We start from the raw sequence: 21564 nt of genomic DNA, 5'->3' as shown, positions 1-21564 counted from the left end.
TAGGATAGGGGTGGAAGAGGGATTTAGCCATGTTTTCGTGTGGATGATGATATCTAGCTCTTTATTTTGGATGAGGTCAAAGATATCGGAGGCATGGTTACTGGCTGATCTGCAGTTGAGTAGTACACATTTCAGGCGTGTGTGAAGTATGCGTCTGCATGATGTTCACTCGCTTGAGGTTGTCACTATTTACAACTCTGAGGTTGTGTGAGGGTTCCATGTGCGGGTTGGCATCAATGCCTTGAATTTGACCCAGAGGAGTCTTGATGGTGTCTAGGGTATTAGAGTATGAGGAGTAGATAGATCCTCAATATCACTGGTAAAAGATTGGCCTTCATTCTTCTAGGGTGGGATAGGGCGCGAGGCGTGCTGGTCAAGGCAAGGGAATGCACTAGTGGGGACTATGGGCAGCTTTCCTAAGGAAGTGAGAGGACTGAGCCAGGGTAGATGCTCAATTGAGAGGGCTTTCAGTTCATGAAGTACAAACACGAAGTCAGGTCTGAGTGTTGGTGAAAGAGTAGAGGTTAAGTGGTGAGATCCCGCGGAGGAGAGGAGCCTCGAGGAATGTCTGGATGGTCTGGGGCGGTGGTGCAATGTTCCGAGGAAGAGAGTGAGTCGTTAATGTCTTGCGGAGTCCCTGTCTGCTTGGATGGGGTGTCTGGTGAAGTTGGGGGGTGAAGGGACAATTGTATTGTTTGTAGGAGGTGGTCACAATGAGGTTTAGTAGGTGGGGATGATTAGAGTCCAAGGAAGGCAGCTGCCTGTACCCCGACAGAGAGAATGACGAGGACAGTGGGATCATGGGAGGGAGATCACCTGTAGCAATAAAAGGCGGTAGAGCGTGGGGGGACATCCCGTCCTGGGAATCGCTGTGTATCTGACTTGAAGTTGGCGAGGTGGGTGCAACAGTAAGCCTGAAAGCCATCTGAGTCGAAGTTCAATTGGAGTGATATGTTTTGTTTGTTTTGCTATTGAACATATAAAATTATTGTATGTCATTAACAAGAAATGCCAATAAGAATAATAAAAAGAACATATACAAAATTTTCTACAAGTGTTCATAGCTTGCTTAATGTTTGCAGTCGAAGGGTCAGCCAATGATCCATTATTTATGGATGTGGCCATGTTTCTCCCCTTACCTGTACGTCGTTAAGCATATAAGCAGTTTGTAGTGCCGTAATTCTCTATTTTAAGCATTGTGCATCACAGAAAAGCACACACAAAAAACACAGTTTAAAGTTAGAAAATGTTGCAAATTATATGGGAGCAGCATAGATTACGTATTTGACATTTTATTTAACATTTCTTGATATACATACACTTGCTACACTAAATCGGCCTTTACTGAGGATGAATACTCTGATGCCAGATCAGACCTATACTTCATGTGAAGCTTTCCCCACATTCTGTCCATTTTTATGGTTTGTACCTTGAATGAATTATTTGAGGTCTTAACAGTGTGCTGTTCAGATTGAAGCATTTCCCATATTCTGTTTGCTGCTAAAGTTGGTTATCAGTATGAATAATCTGATGTCTCAACAGGTTGCACTTTAGAGAGAAGCTTTTAAAACAGTTTTACACTGAAGGTATTTCTCACCAGTATGTGTTCCCTGATGCGCCACCCGGCAGCGCTTCTCACTGAAGTATTTTCCACTATCTGAGCAGAGGTAGGGTATCTCACCAGTGTGGATTCTCTGATGAACCTTTAGGTTGTGCTTCTGACTGAAGCTTTTTGCGCATTCTGTGCACCAATATGGTTAATCATCAGTATGAAGTCTCTGATGTCTCAACAGACTACTCTTTAGAGAGTAGCTTTTATCACACTCTTTACACTGAAAGGGTTTCTTGCCAGTATGGGTTCTCTGATGCCGCACCAGGCAGTGCTTCTCACTGAAGTATTTTCCACATTCTCCACAGTGGAAGGGTTTCTCACCAGTGTGTATTCTCTGATGCACCTCTAGGTGCTGCTTCCGAATTAAGCTTTTTCCGCTTTCGGTGCACTAATATAGTTTCTCATCAGTATGAATTCTCTGATGGCTCAACAGATTCATCTTGAAAGTGAAGCTTTTCCCACACTGTGCACGGAAAGGGGTTCTCACAAGTGTGGATTCTCTGATGCACCTTTAGGTTGCACTTCTCACTGAAGCTTTTTCCGCATTCTGCGCAGAGGTAGGGTTTCTCACCAGTGTGGATTCTCTGATGCACCTTTAGGTTGTGCTTCTGACTGAAGCTTTTTCCGCATTCTGTACAACAAAAGGGTTTCTTGCCAGTATGGATTCTGTGATGCATCTCTAGGTGCTGCTTCCGAATGAAGCTTTTTCCACATTCGGTGCACCAATATGGTTTCTCATTAGTATGAATTCTCTGATGGCTCAACAGATTCTTCTTGAAAGTGAAGCTTTTACCACATTCTGCACACGGAAAGGGTTTCTCACCAGTGTGGATTCTCTGATGCGCCTCTAGGGTGCACTTCTGACTGAAGCTTATCCCGCATTCTGTGCAGAGGTAGGGTTTCTCACCAGTGTGGATTCTCTGATGCACCTTTAGGTTGTGCTTCTGACTGAAGTTTTTTCCACATTCTCCGCAGTGGAAGGGTTTCTCGCCAGTATGGATTCTCTGATGCACCACTAGCTTGCTTTCATCACTGATGTTTTTTCCACACTCTGTACAACAAAAGGGTTTCTCGCCACTATGGATTCTCTGATGCACCACTAGAATGTGCTTCTTACTGAAGTTTTTTCCACATTCTCCACAGTGGAAAGGTTTCTCACCAGTATGGATTCTCTGATGCACCAATAGGTTGGACTTATCACTGAACTTTTTCTCACACTCTGTACAACAAAAGGGTTTCTCGCCACTATGGGTTCTCTGATGCACCACTAGGATGTACTTCCGACTGAGGTTTTTTCCACATTCTCCGCAGTGGAATGGTTTTTCACCTGTATGGATTCTCTGATGTTCCACTAGCTGGTGCCTCTGTCTGCAGTTTGTTCCACATTCTCCACAGTGGAAAGGTTTCTCACCAGTATGGATTCTCTGATGCACCATTAGGCTGTGTTTTGTACTGACGTTTTTTCCACATTCTGTACACTGATAGGATTTCTCACTGGGATAGATTCTCTGATGCTTCACCAGCATGGACATTTTGGTTAAGCTTTTTCCACCTGCTGTACAGTGTTAGGGTTTATCATTAGCATAGGTTAACTGATGTCTCAACAGCGTACTCTTCTGACTGAAGCCTTTTCCACAGTCCATACAATGATAAGGTTTCTCACCAGTATGGACTCTCTGATGTACCAAAAGGGTTGTTTTTGAACAGGAGCTTTTCTCACATTCTGTACATTAATAAGGTTTTCACCAGTATGGACTCTCTGATGCACCAAAAGGTTTAATTTCCGAGGGAATCTTTTCACACATTCTGTACAAATATATGTTTTTTCACCAGAATGGACTCTATGATAAATCAACAAATTGTGACTCGCTATGAAATTTTTTCCACATTCTGTACAAGGATAGGGTTTCTCACCAGTATGGACTCACTGGTGAATCAACAAAAAGTCTCTCTGTGAAGTTTTTTCCACATTCGGTACAACTGTAGGGTTTCTCACAAGTAAGGACTCTCTGGTGTCTCAACAGCTTCTTTGGTTCAGTGAAGCTTTCCCACAATCTGTACACTGGTGTGACCTATCCTCATATTTAACTATTTGATGGCTGACCAGCAAAGATCCCCCAGCGCAACTTTGCAATATTCTGTATACTGGTAGAGCTCTCCCCTAAAAGCATTCTCTGATAATTCAACAGAAAGTTCAGAAAGTCAAGCTTTACTCGTACGTCTTACACTGGTATGGTGAGAATATTCTGATGTTTGAACTGTTTTTACATTAGAATGAAAAAAATTACACACTTTGTACACTTTTGTGGATCAACCTCATTATGGATCATCTGATGCAAGTACAGATGTGAGCTCTGAGTGAAGCTTTTCTCATACGTACACTAATATGATTTCTCGTCAGAACTGAACATCTATTATACATATAGAAAACAATTAGCAAAACTTTTTCACTTTATGTAATGATACTGGTTATCCCTGGGTCGGATCTTCACAGTAGCAATAATGATGAGCTCCGTATGTAGCTTTATCTCTCACTAGGTCAGTGTTTCTCCTCGGAATAAACTGCACAATGTGTACACAGGTCCGGGCTTCCAGTGGATCTTTGCTCGGACTCTGCACATACATACAATTCTTCTTCTTGTGATGCAGCGCAGGACTTTTCTGGTGCTGGGGTGCTGCAGGTCCTTTTGATTCTGTGAATGAGAAACACATGTTAATACCTTTACAAATAAAAGGAAGAGCTTTGTTTAGCCAAGTGGCTATAAAACAAAGAAGCAAGATGAGAAAGAGTAATTTTGAGTGGAGAGGCACAGAAGAAGGAAGGCATTGGTGGCTGCCCTAGGGATAGTAAGCTCTGGAGCCACATTTAGAGAATAAATGTGCAGTATAGTTTCTCGATTTTAATTAGTGAACTGGTTTCTCCATGCACCACTGCTAATCATAAAGCTCAGTTTTGAGATACAGCCCCAGTCTCTTTATGTGTTACTCTACCAGTCTCAGTCTCTCGTAGATTTGTCCCTCTGTATGTTTTTCTGTCTATGATTCTCTCTCTCTGTCGGTTTCTTTTTGTGACAATTATCTCAATGACTACTATATACCAGTTACTAGGCACACGTATAATCAACAGTTTAGATAACAAAAGAGTTGAAACAAAGTATGTTGACACCGGTGGTGTGGTAAAAAACACGTTGCTTTATGTAGATCTTTTCATCAGATTTTACAATGCCATCCGACATGTGTTTCGACAAACAGGACGATACCTGTGACTCATCAGGGCTGCATATGGCGTGGATCGAAATCAAAGGACCAGTGATATTTCCAACCCAGTCAAGGGTGGCGGATGGCCCGTAGGTGTGGTGAGGGTGGATGTCGGGTTCATCTGCGCGGCAGCAACCTCGGAGTGAGGGGTCCCGGCGGTGCTCTTTATATGCACATTTAAATGTTAAACATTCCGGAGACATTAAGCTTGTTTTCATCAGTCTTTTCTCCTACTGATATCTGTTTACAGGAAGATAGGATGCACAACATGTGTAGCCTGTAAGCTTGAAGAGAGGAATGCACTTTTTAAAGAGCAAGGGAGGTTGAAGATTAAGAGGGAACAGTGGCCAGAATCCCTCAGATAATCTCAAGATTGCAAGCGTAAACTATGTTGTAATTATTTGTCTTCCATTCCCACCAGCCTTTTAAAAAACTATATATTTTTTAGAAAAAGTTGGCTTTGTGATTATGTCCAGTATTATTAAGTGTAAGCAGCGGGGGAGGAGTGTGGAAGTTGTAAGTCTAAAACATAATTATTATTGGTGCAAAACATTTGAGGAACATTTCAGCCATTTTAAAATTACTGAAATTCCTAGTTTGTTTTGCTAGTAAAAAAGAGTGTCAATCAAAGTGTCACACATAAGACATTAAAACATCACACAAAACCGTTCTCTCTTCCCACATCACAACTCACCTCTGAGAACTCCACTGGCTCCTCGTCCAGAAACGCTGCCAGCTCATGATACTCACACTTGCCTCCAAGGTGCTGCATCAGGAAGGACCCGCCTACCTCAACCACCATCTGCACTTCCACCAGCAACCCCGGAACCTGAGATCTAACTCGCTAACATTCACACTAATCCCACACATTCGCAGAAGTAGGTCAGGGGGCCGATGATTCTCTTATCTAGTAGCAAAGACCTGGAACGCCCTCCCCCAGAACAGTAGGATAGCCACCATGCTCACAACATTCTGCAAGAAATTGAAGACCTGGCTTTTCAACTGATGCACCGGACCTTTCCGCTCTTACTCAGTGCCGAGAGATCCTCACGGGTGATTTGTCCACGCTCTACAAATACTCTTACATTACATCACTGAATATATGGAAATGCCACTCGTAAACTGAGAACAGAAGTGAGCGAGATAAAGAGCGTACTGAATGAGTCACTGTGCAAATTATCCTGTTTAATATGGTCGCCATACAGGCCTCCTGGAAGCAGATGCTGCAGTTGAAACATTCTCCCGGCGCCATCTTGGAATGGGACAGGTCACACTTACATTGAAAGATGCTGAGTCCTGCGGATAAACAACATCAGTGCGGCGTCTGTATCTCTGCTCCCTGCTCAGAGCTCACTTTCCGTATCCGGCAGCACTGACTCCCACGGGCCCCTGCCTCGTTCTCCTGCACCTCAGGGACTGCTGATGCTGTACTTGTTGCACCCTTCCCCGCACATGCATAAAGGGCAGAAACAGTTTTATGACCAGGGGGACAGAAAGAGATGTGAAAGAGCGCTGGACCTCTCTTACCATTTCTTATCCTATGAATCTTTTTAGTTGGCCGAGAGATAAAATGGAGTTAACATTAATCAGGGAGATTAATTATTCGTGTAACCCATTTGGCTACACAATGAGGACCCAAATTCAGGATTCAGGGTTAAGAAGGTTTATTACAAGTTAATAGCCAAATTAATATATATATGAATCTTAAGAAGATTCTAAGAGTTACAGAATTATCACTAGAAAACCAAATCTAAAGAAATTCAGTCTCAGTAGCATAGGGCATACAAGAAGATCAGTTACAGCAAAACAGAAAATGAGTAGCAATATTTGATGTTCCGTAAAAGAACTCAGATCCTCCCTCCTATACATGAATAAGGTCTAAATTCATCTAATCAGGACTACATTTAAAATGATGATGTTTCGCTCTTAAGGGTCTAAAGGATTTGGGAAATGCAGGAAGGTGTCAGCATAGTGGACGCTCGGCAAGAGTCTTCTAGGGATAAGGGAATAAGTGTTAGCCTAAAGCCACACTCAGGCAAGAATAAAAGGAAACTGAGAGGTCTGTACCTCTCAAAGTGCAAAGCAAACTATCCTAAAGTCAAACGGTGTGAACACCAATTAATACCCAAGAATCCTTCAGAGTATCATCTCGTATCCACGTCATCAACGATTGCTTTGTCCTTCCCATTCCCACAGTCCACACCTGCAACGTTACTAAATTCTCTCATGTCATGAGCCTGGCAACGCTATCGACCTTGGGTACCGCGCGAATCCTGATACAAAATAAATAGAAATCTTCTGTTAACACTCTGCCTCTCAGTGTTCCTGCCAAGGTCCTTCTTCTCAGGCTCATTATCACTAATACATTGATACTCTTTCCTCTAACTAATGAAACCATGTGAACGCACCTGCAAGAAAAATAACATGCAAGAAAGAAGGAATAGTACAGTTTCATGTGAAAAGAAATGCAGGCCTAGTTATTCTAACTTAAATTGTGCATTTCAATGTGCATGTTTAACATGTGGCTATATGTGCACGTACAACTACAAATAAATGTAAACGTTAATAATGAATTCAGAATTGCATGCGTGTTGCACTTTCAGTAAATGCAATATAACTTTTAAATACACAACTGTAAATATAAGCAAGCACTACAATTCTTGATGTAAATGAAGATTGGAGCACTCACATGTGAATATCTTGCCTATACAGTGAACATTTTATTGGTAAGGATTGTTTGTTAGGTTCTAAAGACTACATTTCACATTAATAATGTTAAGGCACACAGAGTCTATACAGTCAAGTACACGTAAACAATGTACTTCTGTGACGTGTGGGAGAGGAGCCAAATGACGCTGTTCCAGATGCATCAGAGCACCCAAGACCCACGCACGCACGCAGAAATAAATTATTTCAATATAAACTTTTTACTGCAAATAAATTGTGCTTCATAACTGGAAAGTTCACACATTGCCTATGTGTGACATTCCCATAATTTCATAGAGGTGATGAGAAATTAAGAGGGAGACGGGTAACTATCTGAACCAAAGGGCCATATATTAAAAATCCTCTCTGAGGAAAAAAGGCAAGACAGGAACAACTTTGGGGTAAAACTATTCCACGCAAGTTGAGATCATAACCCAAAGAATGTTTGGCACCCAGTCAGCATGATTGACAGGGGACCTCACAATGCAAACAATACAAATATCCCAGAACCTAATTGAGTATCTGCAAGAAAGTAACTGCGGTGGAGTCGGGACTATAGGTAAGTCCTTTATTCCTCTCTCCGTCCCCCGCTGCAGCCCGCCGATCCCCCGTGTGGGAATCACAGGAATTACTGTTAGCATAAGCTGAAGCCATTTTATTTGCAGCATCCATTTGCATTAGCCATGTGATTCTGTCGTCCTCACTGTTGCCTGCCTTCCTATTCTGCTTGAGTCATCAACTGTATTTAACTCCTTCAGTACTGAGCCAGAGCACTGCGCATGCTCAGAAAGGCCTGTAGCTGCTAGAATGCACCTGTTTTAGAATGTAACTGTCAGGCTGTTTCAACTAGCTAAGCAGTATTATCTCCCCTCCCACGTTGCTGAGTAAGTGTTTTTGTCTGCCCATGTTAGTCGATGGTTATTCTTGTATATGCTTGTACCTCCTCTTTGAATCTCCATGCTTATTCAGCAACAAACTAGGTATATAAACCCCATGGTCTCTGTATTCCTTGTACTATCTCATAAAGTGCCCAAGGGTGCTGTATTGATGTAGTCCCACTCATGAGGATTAATAAACTTGTTATTTTGATTTTTTAGCCTCCGTGCCAATCTCTATCTTGTTGGTTTAAGGACCAGTGGACTGATAAGAAAGAACCCCTGCAGCAGTGAGCCCCTAAAAAGGCTTATTCTTCCACACCCGCACCCCAACGTTCCAGGCAGGGCACCACGAGAACAAAGCTAACCAACCACATCCCCCTTCCTACAAATACATAAAGAAAAATAAACACAAGAATTACATAGCAAGAGCATGTGGTGAGGACATAGAATCAAAACATTTTGCAATTGCAAAACTTAGCAGGACGAGACCTGGTTCTGACATATGCTCTAACAGAGGTAACTGAAATCGAGCTTGCCCTGGAAAGAATGGGTCTTGAAGAATGCGAAGGATTTGTGTGTGAGCCAACATGCCCCCCATTAGACTGAGCTGGGTCAGGGTCAACATGCACACTCATCCCCCTCCCAACATATTCCTTCTTGGATTTGGGTACAACCGAAATGAAACACTTGTTCCAAGTTTTCCCATTCTCAAGTACCAAGACATGCTTCCCTCACCTTCTAGACCTGAGTGGGTGCAGAAAAACACGACCAACCCTTGTGAATAAAACCCGGTATTTTAACTCTCACCCAATCGCCCACCTGAAACAACAAAACACAGTAAGAACCATCTGTGGAATCCTATCTCTCCTGCACAGCAGCTCTCACATCCGCTACTTTGGCCAACTTCGCAGCATCAATAGTTTTCCTTTCCATCCATTGCTTATTAAGTTTGGAACCAGCAATCCTTCCCCTTAACAGGATAAACGGGGACATTCCAGTGCTTACGTGGAAGGGTAGTTCTCATAGCCCACAACATGTCATCTGTTAGAAAGGCAGACCCCGGGGAGACAGAAGGTGTCTGACTGAACACCCCGGAACCCACCAATCCTTATGGAATAGGGCGAGCGCCGTCGAGAGGCCTCCTGGGTGAGGTCCCTCTTCTACAATCGTAACGGGCGAGCAATCACACCACTACCAATGGACACCACACAAGAGTAGATTCGTAAGAGTCTTTTTATATAGAATGAAGGCAAGTTATTGTGGCAATAAGGACACAGGGATCGAGGGATCAGTAGAGTCTCAGTATCAGGGAAATGGGGTAGCGGGACAGTCTCGGTACCAACAGGTACTAGGACACCCGACGCCCAGCTCTCAATCCTTGAGCTGGGGGGGTGCAGGGAGCCGCAACAGCGTCAGCAGGGCTCGGAAGATAGTTCGGCATAGTCGGGCCGCGACAGCGTCAGCAGGGCTCCGAAGGTGGTGCAGCGTAGTCGGGCCACAACAGCGTCAGCAGGGCTCCGAGGGTGGTTCAGCGTAGTCGGGCCGCGACAGCGTCAGCAGGGCTCCGAGGGTGGTTCAGCATAGTCGGGCCGCGACAGCGTCAGCAGGGCTCCGAGGGTGGGTCAGCATAGTCGGGCCGCGACCACGTCAGCAGGGCTCCGAGGGTGGTTCCAGGTACAAGAGTTCTTATCAGGATCAGCCGCGACAAGGTCAGCAGGGCTTCGACTCCAGGATACAATTAGAGTCCCAATCCAGGGCTATCCCAGATATAGGACTGGAGTCCTTTGATGTCCGGACCCCCGCGCCTGGGGGCCAGAGGGGCCGGGATGATGGTGTCCAGATACCCAGCAGGGGGGTGGAGCCAGCGCCCAGGGAGGCCGGAGCGCGATCGATACTAGGCATCCGGGGACGGGCGGAGGGCCATCGAAACTCCCCTCCTCTTTAGATCCGTCGAGTGGCCACTCTACCACCTGGGGGATCTGGCTGCCTCGATGTTGGGGCTTCGCTGGGGCCGCGGCCAGGGTCAGGCCGAGGCCACGTGTTCGGGACGTGATCGGCCCAAGATGGAGTCGGGCCGGGTATGGTGGTCCGGGGTGGTAGCCGGACCTGCAGAGTTGGGGTGCATAGGTTCGCCGGGTCCCAGGGGGGAAGAGTCGTGGGTTGCCAGGGTGGCTGCTCTCGTCGAGAGTTCGTGCCAGGTAGTGCCAGGGGGGGGCGACAGCAGGTCAACGGAGGGCCGATGTCGTCCCGGGCCCGCCATGCGGGAGGGGTAGGACCACGCCACGAGGCCGGGTCCAACATCATCTATAGCTTCTTTCCATTGTAGACCATTTATGAGTACGAGTTGCAACTGGTCTTTGATACAACGGTTTAATCTTTCAACAAGACCGTTGCTATGAGGATGGTAAAGGGAAGTTAACAAGTGCTTAATGCCAATAATTCTGCATTTCCCTGGATATTAATTGGGTTCCATTGTCGGTTAACAGCTCCTCAGGAAAACCTTCCCTGGAAAATGTCTCTTTGAAAAATGTAATGTCTACAAATCTTACCTCTGGCTATTTTGACATATAATCAAGACCAATCAAGACCAATGTATACCTGGGTGTACTACCCCAACCCCGAAAGCACATCAACATCAAACGCCACCTTACACCAAGGCAAGTGTGTTACCACAATGGGGTTGACAGGGGATGGACAAGTCACCTGTGACATGTCACGAAGAACACACACACAACAGTTCCTAACATAATGCTTGATCGTCCTGTCCACACCAGGCCACCAGAAATCCTCTCTTATCCTTCTTTTCATGGTCCGATTACCAGGATGCCCTTCATGAGCCAACACAAGAACTTTCTCACGAAGACACCCGGGGACAACAAGTTGACCACTCCTGGGTAGAATGCACCCAACGATGGGCAGTTCTGTTCCAACTCTGCTGAAGGAAACTAATGCCTCAGGATTACTCCTAACTGAATGCCAACCATTCACCATACACTTCATCACTTCCTGCAGAGTTCCATCACAAGATACTGCATCCAACCATTCTTGTTCAGACAATGCACCATTAGTAGAGTCGCTGATAAAGCACACTGCACACACAATTTCTAGCAGCTCAACATCGTCCAGACTTACATCATTGTCATCCAATGGCAGCTTCGAGAGACAATCGGCAACATAGTTCTTAACTGCAGGCACATATTCAAATTTGTATTGAAAGCCCTGGAGTCTATACTACCATTTGGCGATATGAAGAGTTTCTCTGCCCCCACCTTTGGTTGTAAACAGATCTAACAAGGGTTGTAGTCTGTTCCCAAAGTGAATTCTTTTCTCCACACAACATTTTTGAAATATTGGACACCCCACCACATATATCTATACTACTATTATAAAGAGAGAAATTGCACCTTTTGGCCAGGTAAACTCGGGAACCACAGCGCCAATCTACACACCCGATACATCTTTGAAAATGTCAGGGTGTGTAGATGGACATAGGCGACATTAAATTTTTAAAAAACGTAAATTAAAAAATTAAAATTTGTAAACAAAGTTGTCCCCTAAAACAAGCGCCGGCCGCGACTTAGCGCTGATCGCGACCTACACGTAACGTAATGACGATATGCGGGGAGGAGCGGGGACTTGAGGCGAGGAGTGGACTTGCGGCGAGGAGTGGCGGTACTAATGACGATATGCGGGGAGGAGCGGTGACTTGCGGCGAGGAGTGGACTTGCGGCGGGGAGTGGCGGTAAGGCAAAGGCAGGCGAGAGGCGGGAGGCGGGAGGCGAGAGGCGGGAGGGGTAGGCAGTATGACCAATGTCATGGCGGGCGGGAGGCTCAAGGCTGAAGGATCAAGGCGGGAGGCAAGAGGCGGTATGGCCAATGTCTGGGCGGGAGGCGGGAAGGATGCGGTCTTGGCATTGTGGGGGGGTGCACAGAGGCTTAAAATGCTGCCCCCACCCCCTTCTACCCTGGGCAAAGCCGGGGGCAGGCTGCTAGTATATATATAACAGGGGTCTTCAAACTGTGGGGCGCGTCCCCAGGGGGTCATAGAGTGGTGTGAAGGGGGTCACACATTCGCAGTCACACTTCTACCCTGGCCTCCAGGGCTTCAGCTTCCCTCCTCCCCCATCCTGTGTCCCAGCCCGGGCTGCTGCAGTGCAGCTCGCGCTCCTGGGGGCTCGGCTGGGCAGTGTCTGGAGTCTTATCTCCAGCATGCCCGAGGTTTTCACAGGTCTTTAAAGACCATTAGCATATTTACATGCCTTTGTTAACTGGTTAACAAAGCGAAGTTTTTTTAATGGTTCCAGTACCCCCTGGGCCCCCACCCTGCCTATTCCTTACATTTGTATTTTTACACTTACTGCTGTAGTGTGAGAATGCATTTAATGAAAAGGAATATAAAGTTGGGTTGCCAAAAGAAACATGCCTACTATGTGTTGTTTAAAGACCCTGCAGAGACCTGCTCTTGAAACTAAATAGAGTTATAAATAAAAAAGTATGTATTCATTAGTTATGTAACTTTTCTGTCTTTAATCACTTTAATTATCAGTCATGGATCATTGAGGCATCCCTAGAACACCATTAAAAGTGCTTTCTATTTATATTTGCTGTTCTAAGTATTCACAGATAAGTGCAAAAAATACAGCTTTAGTTGCCTGCTTATTTCTGGGGCATTAAAATAATGAGCTGGTAACCCTAATCATTAGACTGGAAGTTTGTTGCAGGATCAGCACATTATTTATTTACTCCACCCTTGATCCCTGATTAATGCCATTATAGCAATAGTTTAACTTATATCTGAAACCCTACGCTTCAAGTTTCTGGGAATGCACCCTGCTTTCAGACAACTCACTTCTCATTCTCGCCTTCACTTTCATCCTGCACTACCAGCGATCACAATGCACTCACACTGATCACCATGCACTCATAGCGATCAGAATGCACTCACGCTGATCGCCATGCACTCACAGCGATCGCCATGCACTCACAACAATCACAGTGCACTCACACTGATCATCATGCACTCACACTGATCACCATGCACTCACACCAATCACCATGCACTCACACCAATCACCATGCACTCACACCAATCACCATGCACTCACACTATTCACCCGCTCACCCTGCACTCACAGTGATCACAATGCACTCACACAGGTCACCATGCGCTCACAACATTCACCCACTCACCCTGCACTCACAGTGATTACTATGCACTAACATTGATCACCATGCACTCACACCATTCACCCGCTCACCCTGTACTCACAGTCAGTGATCATAATGCACTCACACTGATCACAATGCACTCACACTGGTCAACATGCACTCACAACATTCAACGGCTCACCCTGCACTCACAGTGATCATAATGCACTCACAGTGATCACAATGCACACACACTGATCACCATGCACTCACACTGATCATCATGCACTCACACTGATCACAATGCACTCACAACATTCACCCGCTCACCCTGCTCTCACAGTGATCACTCTGCACTAAAAATGTGCTTGCATTTGTCCACTCTGTACCTCACCCTGCGGTCACATGACCACACTTCTCACCCTGCACTCATGTGACACTTCACTCACCTGTCCCCCCCTCACTGCTCAATCTGTAGCTCACTCAAACAAGGCCATCACTAACCATGCACTAATTTGTCCCACTCTGCACTTACAGCCGAACCCAAATTCATATGGTCACCTCACTCACCCTGTAGTCACTCCTTTTACCCTAAACTCACACTGTTGCATTGCTCACCGTGCAGTCACATGCGGACTCTTGTCACCCACACAGTGCAGAAGGTTAAAGTGCCTGGTACAAAGAAGATGTACCATGCACATCACAGAACTGAGTGTGAGTAAACTATGAGTAACGCTATAAAAAATGAAATGTTTGTCAGACAGGTGCTATAGAGAGATGAGGTGTATTGTTGGTGGGTGATAGTGAGGGAATTCATGGGGAAGGTGGAAAGACTGTTGCACCGGGTGCGACCAGTGCTAGGGCCAGCCCTGGCTGGGAGTGTTAACCCCCCATGAAGTTCAGGTCTAGTGGATCCCCTGCTTCTGCCTATTATTATTTACATTTGTAGTACGCTACTCTTACCAAAAGGTGTCCTGGTGCTAATAACCATCTGCCTGCAATGTGAGAGAGGGATCCGGGGTTGGGAGAGGAGAGAAGAGAGGGATGGAATGAAGGGGTGAGAGGAAAGGGGCATGGGTAAACTGCTTAACTCTGCACAAGACCGCCACGGTTTGAAAGGACCCTTGCTGCTCCCGGCCATGGCCAGGTGAGCTTCTAATGTGGCAGCGCATATTCCTGCAGAGTGGGAAGCCCTTTACAGAGGTTGACTAGACATCTTTCTGATGTTAAATGCTGTATTTTGGATATAAACTGGTTCTGATTGGGTGAAATCTTTCCTCAATGTTACTGTGTTTAAAACATTTCAAAATAATAAAGCAATGATATCCCAAAATACGCAGCAGCACAGAACAATATTTACATTTTCTACTCACACAATTTAGTCAAGCCTGTCACATAATTTGGTCCTCACCTTCCTCATTATTCCAGTAGCCCTACCTAGAGGTTCAGAAATTTTTGTCAGGAGGGGGTCCTTACACCTGAAAATGTTGACAGGGGTCTCGGCAGCCAAAAGTTTGAAGACCTCTGCTCTATAGTGTAGCAAGCTGATTCTGCAACTCGTAACATCCTGGAAGCAAAAGCAATAGTCTCTTCCTTTCCATCATTCTCACCTGCATAAGTACCGCACCCAGAAGCACATTGCAAGCGTCAGTGGTTAAAATACATGCATCATTAAAATAAAACATTTTGAGTGGACCAGCATTAACAATTTCCATTTTGATGGACTCAAATACCTTGTCGCAATCCTCATCCCACTCATACTTTTTGTTTTTCTTCAAGAGACAACATTACCTACAGGTTTGTCAGAAAAGTTCTTGATATATTTAGAATAATATTTCACCAGCCCGAGAAATGAACGGAGCTGGTCATTGCTTTTGGGTTTAGGTGCACGCTGTATGGCATCAAGTATTTTTACCTTGGGCTCGACTCGCTTCCCAGACACGTGGTGACCTAAATAATCAACGCCCTCCTGTGCAAACTTACATTTATCTTTTCTTAGGGTCAACCCACTCCCCTTGATGATATCGAGGACTCTCCTCACACTGGTCATGCTCTTCCATGGATTCGCCAAAAATCTAAATATCGTCCTGAAAGAACATGACAACTTTAACATCCAAAAGTTTGTCCGGTAGGCCTTATCCCCCCCTTTATGAGGATCTTTTCCAAACTTTTAGAAGAAAGTCAACAAGGGTTGATCAAAAGTCGGAGAAGAGGAGATATTGGAAGGAAGGGAAGATTTTGGACATTCCGACATGAGCCTGGTCCTGGTGGATTTGTCCAAAGGCAAATGAAGCCTAGCTGAACTATAATCACCTACAAGATATGCAGGGAACCTTTTCGTAGAGTTAGGATGACAAATAGAAGAAGGGTCAAATATGGGAGCACCCTCAGAATCCAAAATGGGTTGAAGCGAAAAAGAATCAGTTCTTGACTTTTTAGCAGGATCATAGGCATTTAAAAGGTCAAACTCGTCATCTGCTTCCCCAAGATCGTCATTTGTGTCCAAAATTTGAGAAATAACCAACTTCTGTGGTCCCTCAGCATTTTTTAATTTTGATTTCCATTTACCAGCATTCTTAACATTAAACCCCTCCTTAGCAGGAGGCCTGGGAGGCACCAAGTCCTCAACATTGTGTGAGGAAACCTCACTGAGCACTCGTGACTTCATAGTCGCAGACACATTGAAATTATTGCTGGAAGGCACCAACTTTCTCTTTCTGCTATCCCCCGCAGAATTGGCCAAAGCTTTGGACATTAGAGATAACATTGAGTTTTCCATATTCTTAGAAAACCTCTTCATAGAGGCTTCAACAGCATTTTCCACAGAGGAATTAATAAACATGTTCAAGTCATTCTTAAATGCCTCCATCAATAAGGCTCTCCACTGCAGTTGTTACTGTCACAAGGGAAGGACAGGAACTGGAACTGGAAACACACTGATCTCCGCCGATCTCTGCGCCACAGCCACAAACACCAGGAGGCTGTGGCGGGGACAGGAACCATCAACAAGTATGCCTCTAACTATAGCGCAACACGCATCGGGTCTCCCCCGCATATATCATGGCCACTGAAAGGAAGTAAATGCGGCGGAGTCGGGACTATAACGAAAGTCCTTTATTCCTCTCACCGTCCCCCGGAAATAACTGCCGCCCGCCGAACCCCCGCACCAGCACATTCCAGGCAGGGAACCACGAGAACAATGCAACCCAGCAGTATCATTTCTGGAATTTGACTTCAGTTTGCACAAAGGCAGTGGTACCAACACTTCTCACGAGACAGTCCAACAGATGCAACGTGCAGTGGACATTGTCTCACAAAAAACAGGGTCAGCAATACAAACGCCACGTCATATACACCGGCTCAGAACAAGAAGGTCATACAGAGCTGCCAAGGTTTTAGATTTCACATGTGTGACACTTCCATTATTTCCGTGTACTTAGGAGTGACTTTCAACAATCAAATGAGTGACACTTTCTCCCTAATAAAATCAAGGGAAAACTGTCAGAACATCGAGACCTCACCCACACATGTTCCAACTACGCCAGTGCAACCAAGCTTGCCTTAAACGTGAAGATGTCTTAACCATGCATGTGCGTGGTTAAAACAGTGCTCATCTAGCTGCTGGCTGCTGCTCTGGTGAAGGTGGTAGCAGAACACTTCAGGAAGAAAGCAAGAGGACACAATGATGTAAGTGGGGCTGGGCTGGGGGGTTGGGGTAGTTTTAAGGGCAGCACGGGGTGGGGGGTCGGGGTAGGTAATGTAATGGGGCAGGGTTTTAGACCTCTTTTGCAGGGGGAGGAAAATGTGTAGTTTTTAGGGCTGGAGGGGTAGGTCTCAGGACAGTGGAAGGGGTTGGGGTAGTTCTAGGGACAGCGTTGGGATAGGGGGGGTTGGGGTAGTGTATGTAGAGGGGCAGGGATAAGGCCTCCGGTCAGGAGGAGGGGAATTGGTAGTCAATATAGTTTTTAGGGCTGTGGGGAGGTCTCAGGGCAGTGGAAGGGGTTGGGGTAATTTCTGGACAGCGAGGGGGTGTGGGAGTCAGGTAATGTTTATTAAGGAGCAGGTTTTAGGCCTCAAGGGGAGGAAGTGTGTAGTCGGGGTAGTTTTTAGGCTTGGGAGACGGGGTAGGTCTTGGGGCAGTGGAAGGGGTTGGGGTAGTTTTAGGAACAGTGTGCCCGTGGGGTTTGGGGTCGGGTAGTGACAACCTTAGCCATACATACCTCCTTACCTATTATGCCTTTACCATGACATTTTCAGGTGAAGGCTTGCGCGGTAAAGGAATGCACGGTTAAGTTGCATTCATGGTTCGAGCTGCGTGGTAAAGGCAAGCATGGTTAAGGCATGTGTGGTAAAGGCATGCGTGGTAAAGGCAAGTGTGGTAAAAGGAATGCGTGGTAAAGGCATGCATGGTAAAGGCATGCGTGGTAAAGAAATGCGTGGTAAAGGCATGCGTGGTAAAGGCATGCATGGTAAAGGAATGTTTCTCCTGGGTCAGAGTGTCTCTCCTGGGTCAGAGTGTCTCTCCTCCTGGGTCAGGGTGTCTCTCCTGGGTGCGAGTGTCTCTCCTCCAGGGTCTGGGTGTCTCTCCACCTGGGTCATAGTGTCTGTCCTGGGTCTGAGTGTCTCTCCTTGGTCAGAGTGTCTCTCTCCTGTTCAGGGTGTCTCTCTCCTGGGTCCTGGGCCCAGGGTACAGGTAGCTGGCCCCTGCCTGCAGACAGTGAGAGGGCCCCATCTCGGCCCCCCCCCACGTTATCTGTCAAAAGAAGAGACAGGGATGGGATTAAAGTCAGGATCCAGGGGCTCCGAGTGAGCAGCAGGGGGACCCGAAAGTGAGCAGCAATGTGCCCGGAGGTGGGGGCACCCTGGCAAACATATCCTGCTGCGCTGCCCCATGCACACAGCGCCCCGTTACCCACGGTTCCTCTTTTCATGCAGCGCTAGCAGCACCAGCGCCACCACGGAAATGAGTCCGTTTAGAAGAGCAGCAAAGGGCGGGGTCCGAGGAGAGAGTTTGAGGGGGCGGACGCGCAGTGTGGATCTGGGGGAGAGGGGTAGAGTGGAGTAACTTTGAGGGTACTCACTAAACATAAGAGAGCACGTCCCTTGCCCGGCATTACAGACACCCCCTGGTGAGAATGGCGGACTGTGCAGAAAGGGCGGTGGATACATCCCTTCTGGGTTCTCTCTCACAGCATCCTGCCAGAGACTGCAGGAGAGCTGTCTGAGAAGCCCTGCTGTGGAGTGAGAGTGCTGCAGGGTCTGCAGTCAAACACTACACAGTGCAGAGACACCCTGGTACAAACTCAAAATATGTTTACATCTAATATTCAGGGACACAGCTGCAGCAGGTCACAGATATTATTGCAAAGAATCTGTGACCCCCTCCCAGATCTCATATTTGAGGTCCCTTTTTCATCTAAAAGAAAATTTTTAAATACATAATTGTCAGAAAAATGTCTGTAATAGACTATCAGTCATTACCCACATTAAAAATAAATTAAAGGAAAATGCTATTTCCAACAATTTGTAGAATTATTCAAGATCATCATGGCAAGACTCTCTCAGGGGCCTCTGACAGTCTACACATACCCCTGGGGGCCCTCTTTGCTTGATTTTGGACGGCAGTGTACATCTCTATCTGGTGGTTATGGTCCTAGAGGTCCAGAGGGGTCCCTTGGTGAGTGCAGACTCTGGCATGGATTGGCGCTGTCTTGGCCGCAGAGTGGAGGATAACTGACACAATGACTGCCCGGGAGTGAGGTCTGCCAGGCAGTCAGATGGGGAGAAATAAGCATCTGGGGCCCCTGAGGGTAATATGATAGGGCTGGAAGAGTAACCATGCAACTGTTCATTCTAATTGTGCATTGCTGTACTAATTTTGCTGATCACCACAATTTTATCTTTTGGTCTGATTGTTGCTCACATATCATTGTGACTTGGTACTACGAGCAATGTTCAATAAATAACCAGATTAAAAAATGTAAAAAAAGACTGCTAGGTTGGAGGCCAGGGCTCGGAGTGCGGAGGGGAGGTCCAGCCGCAACAATGTTCACCTGCTGGGGTTCCCTGAGCGGCCAGAGGGATCGGAGACAGTAAGTTTTGTTGTGCGCTGGATCAAGGACACTTTGCAGCCCACTGCACTGTCATCCTTTTTCACCATTGAAAGGGCGCACTGAGCGCTGGTGGCCCCTCCCTGGCCGGGGGCGCTGCCAATGGCCATCATAGAGCGTGTCCTTAATTATGTAGCTAGAGACTGTATCCCGCGTGCTGAACGGGAAACTGATAACACCTGCTTTGAGAAAAAGAAAATATCTATTTACCCTGCTCTATAAGTCACCCCTAAGGTAGGCCTTAAAGTCCTAAAGGCAGGATGCTCCGTTCTAAGTGTGAGGGTTCCACTGTATGAGTGGGACACCCCTACAATCTCCGGAGCCTATTCTCCCGGGTTGTAAGTGCATCAGCCATTACGATATATAGAGTGGACCTGCATCATTAAATGATGACCCTCTCTAACCTGGCTTGAACGAACCCGGTCAGGTTTGGTATCAAACATGTTGGTATCATATCCCCTCATGGTAAACAGCATGGGAGGTATGACTCCATGCACTGTAAATCTCCTCCTAGAGGCCCTCGGTGCTCCCGGTACCAGTCTCCCTGAAAAGTACAGCAAGCTATGGCTCCTGACGACCAGAGACATGTTTCTGCGCCTCCTGCTGCTGAGCTAAGCTCGAGCAGGAGAAGGCAGAACAATACATATCCTGTCACAGGGATGTGTGACCACCTCCCAGTCAGGGTTTAGTGTATTGGGGCAGGGTGGGGGCACTTCCCAGTGCCACTGAGACTGCTGGAAGGGCACACTTGGCGCCCTACTTTCATACTCCAGCTCAAACCAGTTCAGAGAGCCGTCAGCTCCAACTCTGACACGAAACTGGACAAAGGACATAGGAGTATCCTCCCCACTGTCCAGCCACTCCTCTGGGAGGATCCCTGAATCGTCCTAACCCTTTCCTTAGTGTACTTAAGGGTTACCTGTGGGTGGGTCCCTAAATTCATTGTAGGGAAAGATTTAGATCGAAGACCACTTTAGCTTCAACCGTCTGGGCACTGAGACTGCAACTGGGAAGACTCCTGCTGCTCCTGGTCACATTGTCCTGCTTGTCTGCTGCAACATCTATGCCTGTGCTCCATACAGGAACCTTCCAAGGCCTGTGGACATCTAAGACACCTGAAGGAATCTCACTTGAAGTGAGTAACTTCCCTGCATCTGCAGGCACCGCTACAAAGCTGACCGGTCTGCTGCTCCTGGGCTCCCAGGTACTCTGAAAGGCTCAGCAACACGGGTGGTGGTTCTGCAACTCCCTTGAGATCTGCACTGTCTTCTCACCAAGTTTGAGGCCAATATCCCTCATCGGAACCAAACCCTTGTGCACCGTGTCGACTTGCCGTTCCTTAGAGATCTTTGGGCTGCAACAAGCCCCCACATCAAGCTTCCCTTGCAGCCAAGATTGTCATCCTCACCGTATCCTTTGCACCATGAGCTTGCATCTTTGGTGAGCTGCTCGATATTCTCCTGCGACTCCTGTGCCTCTGGCCTGTGGGTCCTCTTAAGGGTCTTCTTTGATTCCAGTGGGTCCCTCTGATTGCTCGGTGCCTACTGCGACTCCTCTGCTTGTGGTGAGTCCCATGGACCTTGCTGGTCCTAACTCTGCACCTTTTTTGCTTGCCACATTGTTCGCGTTTGCGAAGGTATGTTGGTGCTCCATACGGACACCGAACCCTCAGCTTTCGTAATCCGGCATGGCACAGCTCATGAATGGCTCCTGGTCTTCCACAGCATGGCCTGGTCGACACAACTGCAGCTCCAATGGCATAATCAACTCTCCTGCATCTTCCAAAATCGGTGGCTGTTCGTCTCCCATGCCTCCCGGTCACTCCTGAGTGGCATAGACTCTGTCCCCTCTG

General features: G+C 46.7%; 1 protein-coding gene across 1 annotated transcript in view; it reads right to left on the bottom strand.

Moving 5' to 3' along the window:
- Nucleotides 1–936: 936 nt before the first annotated feature.
- LOC147724993 (uncharacterized) overlaps nucleotides 937–21564 on the bottom strand; it is a 36885-nt gene continuing 16257 nt past the window's right edge. Inside the window, exon 3 of the mRNA XM_086966470.1 lies at nucleotides 937–4305. Coding sequence (XP_086822596.1) covers nucleotides 2017–3144 — 1128 coding nt within the window. The 5' untranslated portion in view covers nucleotides 3145–4305 and the 3' untranslated portion in view covers nucleotides 937–2016. The remainder of the gene's footprint in view (nucleotides 4306–21564) is intronic.

Source organism: Lissotriton vulgaris, chromosome 4_1, assembly GCF_964263255.1.
Source record: "Lissotriton vulgaris chromosome 4_1, aLisVul1.2, whole genome shotgun sequence".
Classification (NCBI taxonomy): domain Eukaryota; kingdom Metazoa; phylum Chordata; class Amphibia; order Caudata; family Salamandridae; genus Lissotriton; species Lissotriton vulgaris.
Note: the sequence above shows the minus strand (reverse complement) of the source record. Positions and strands in the feature narration are given on the sequence as shown.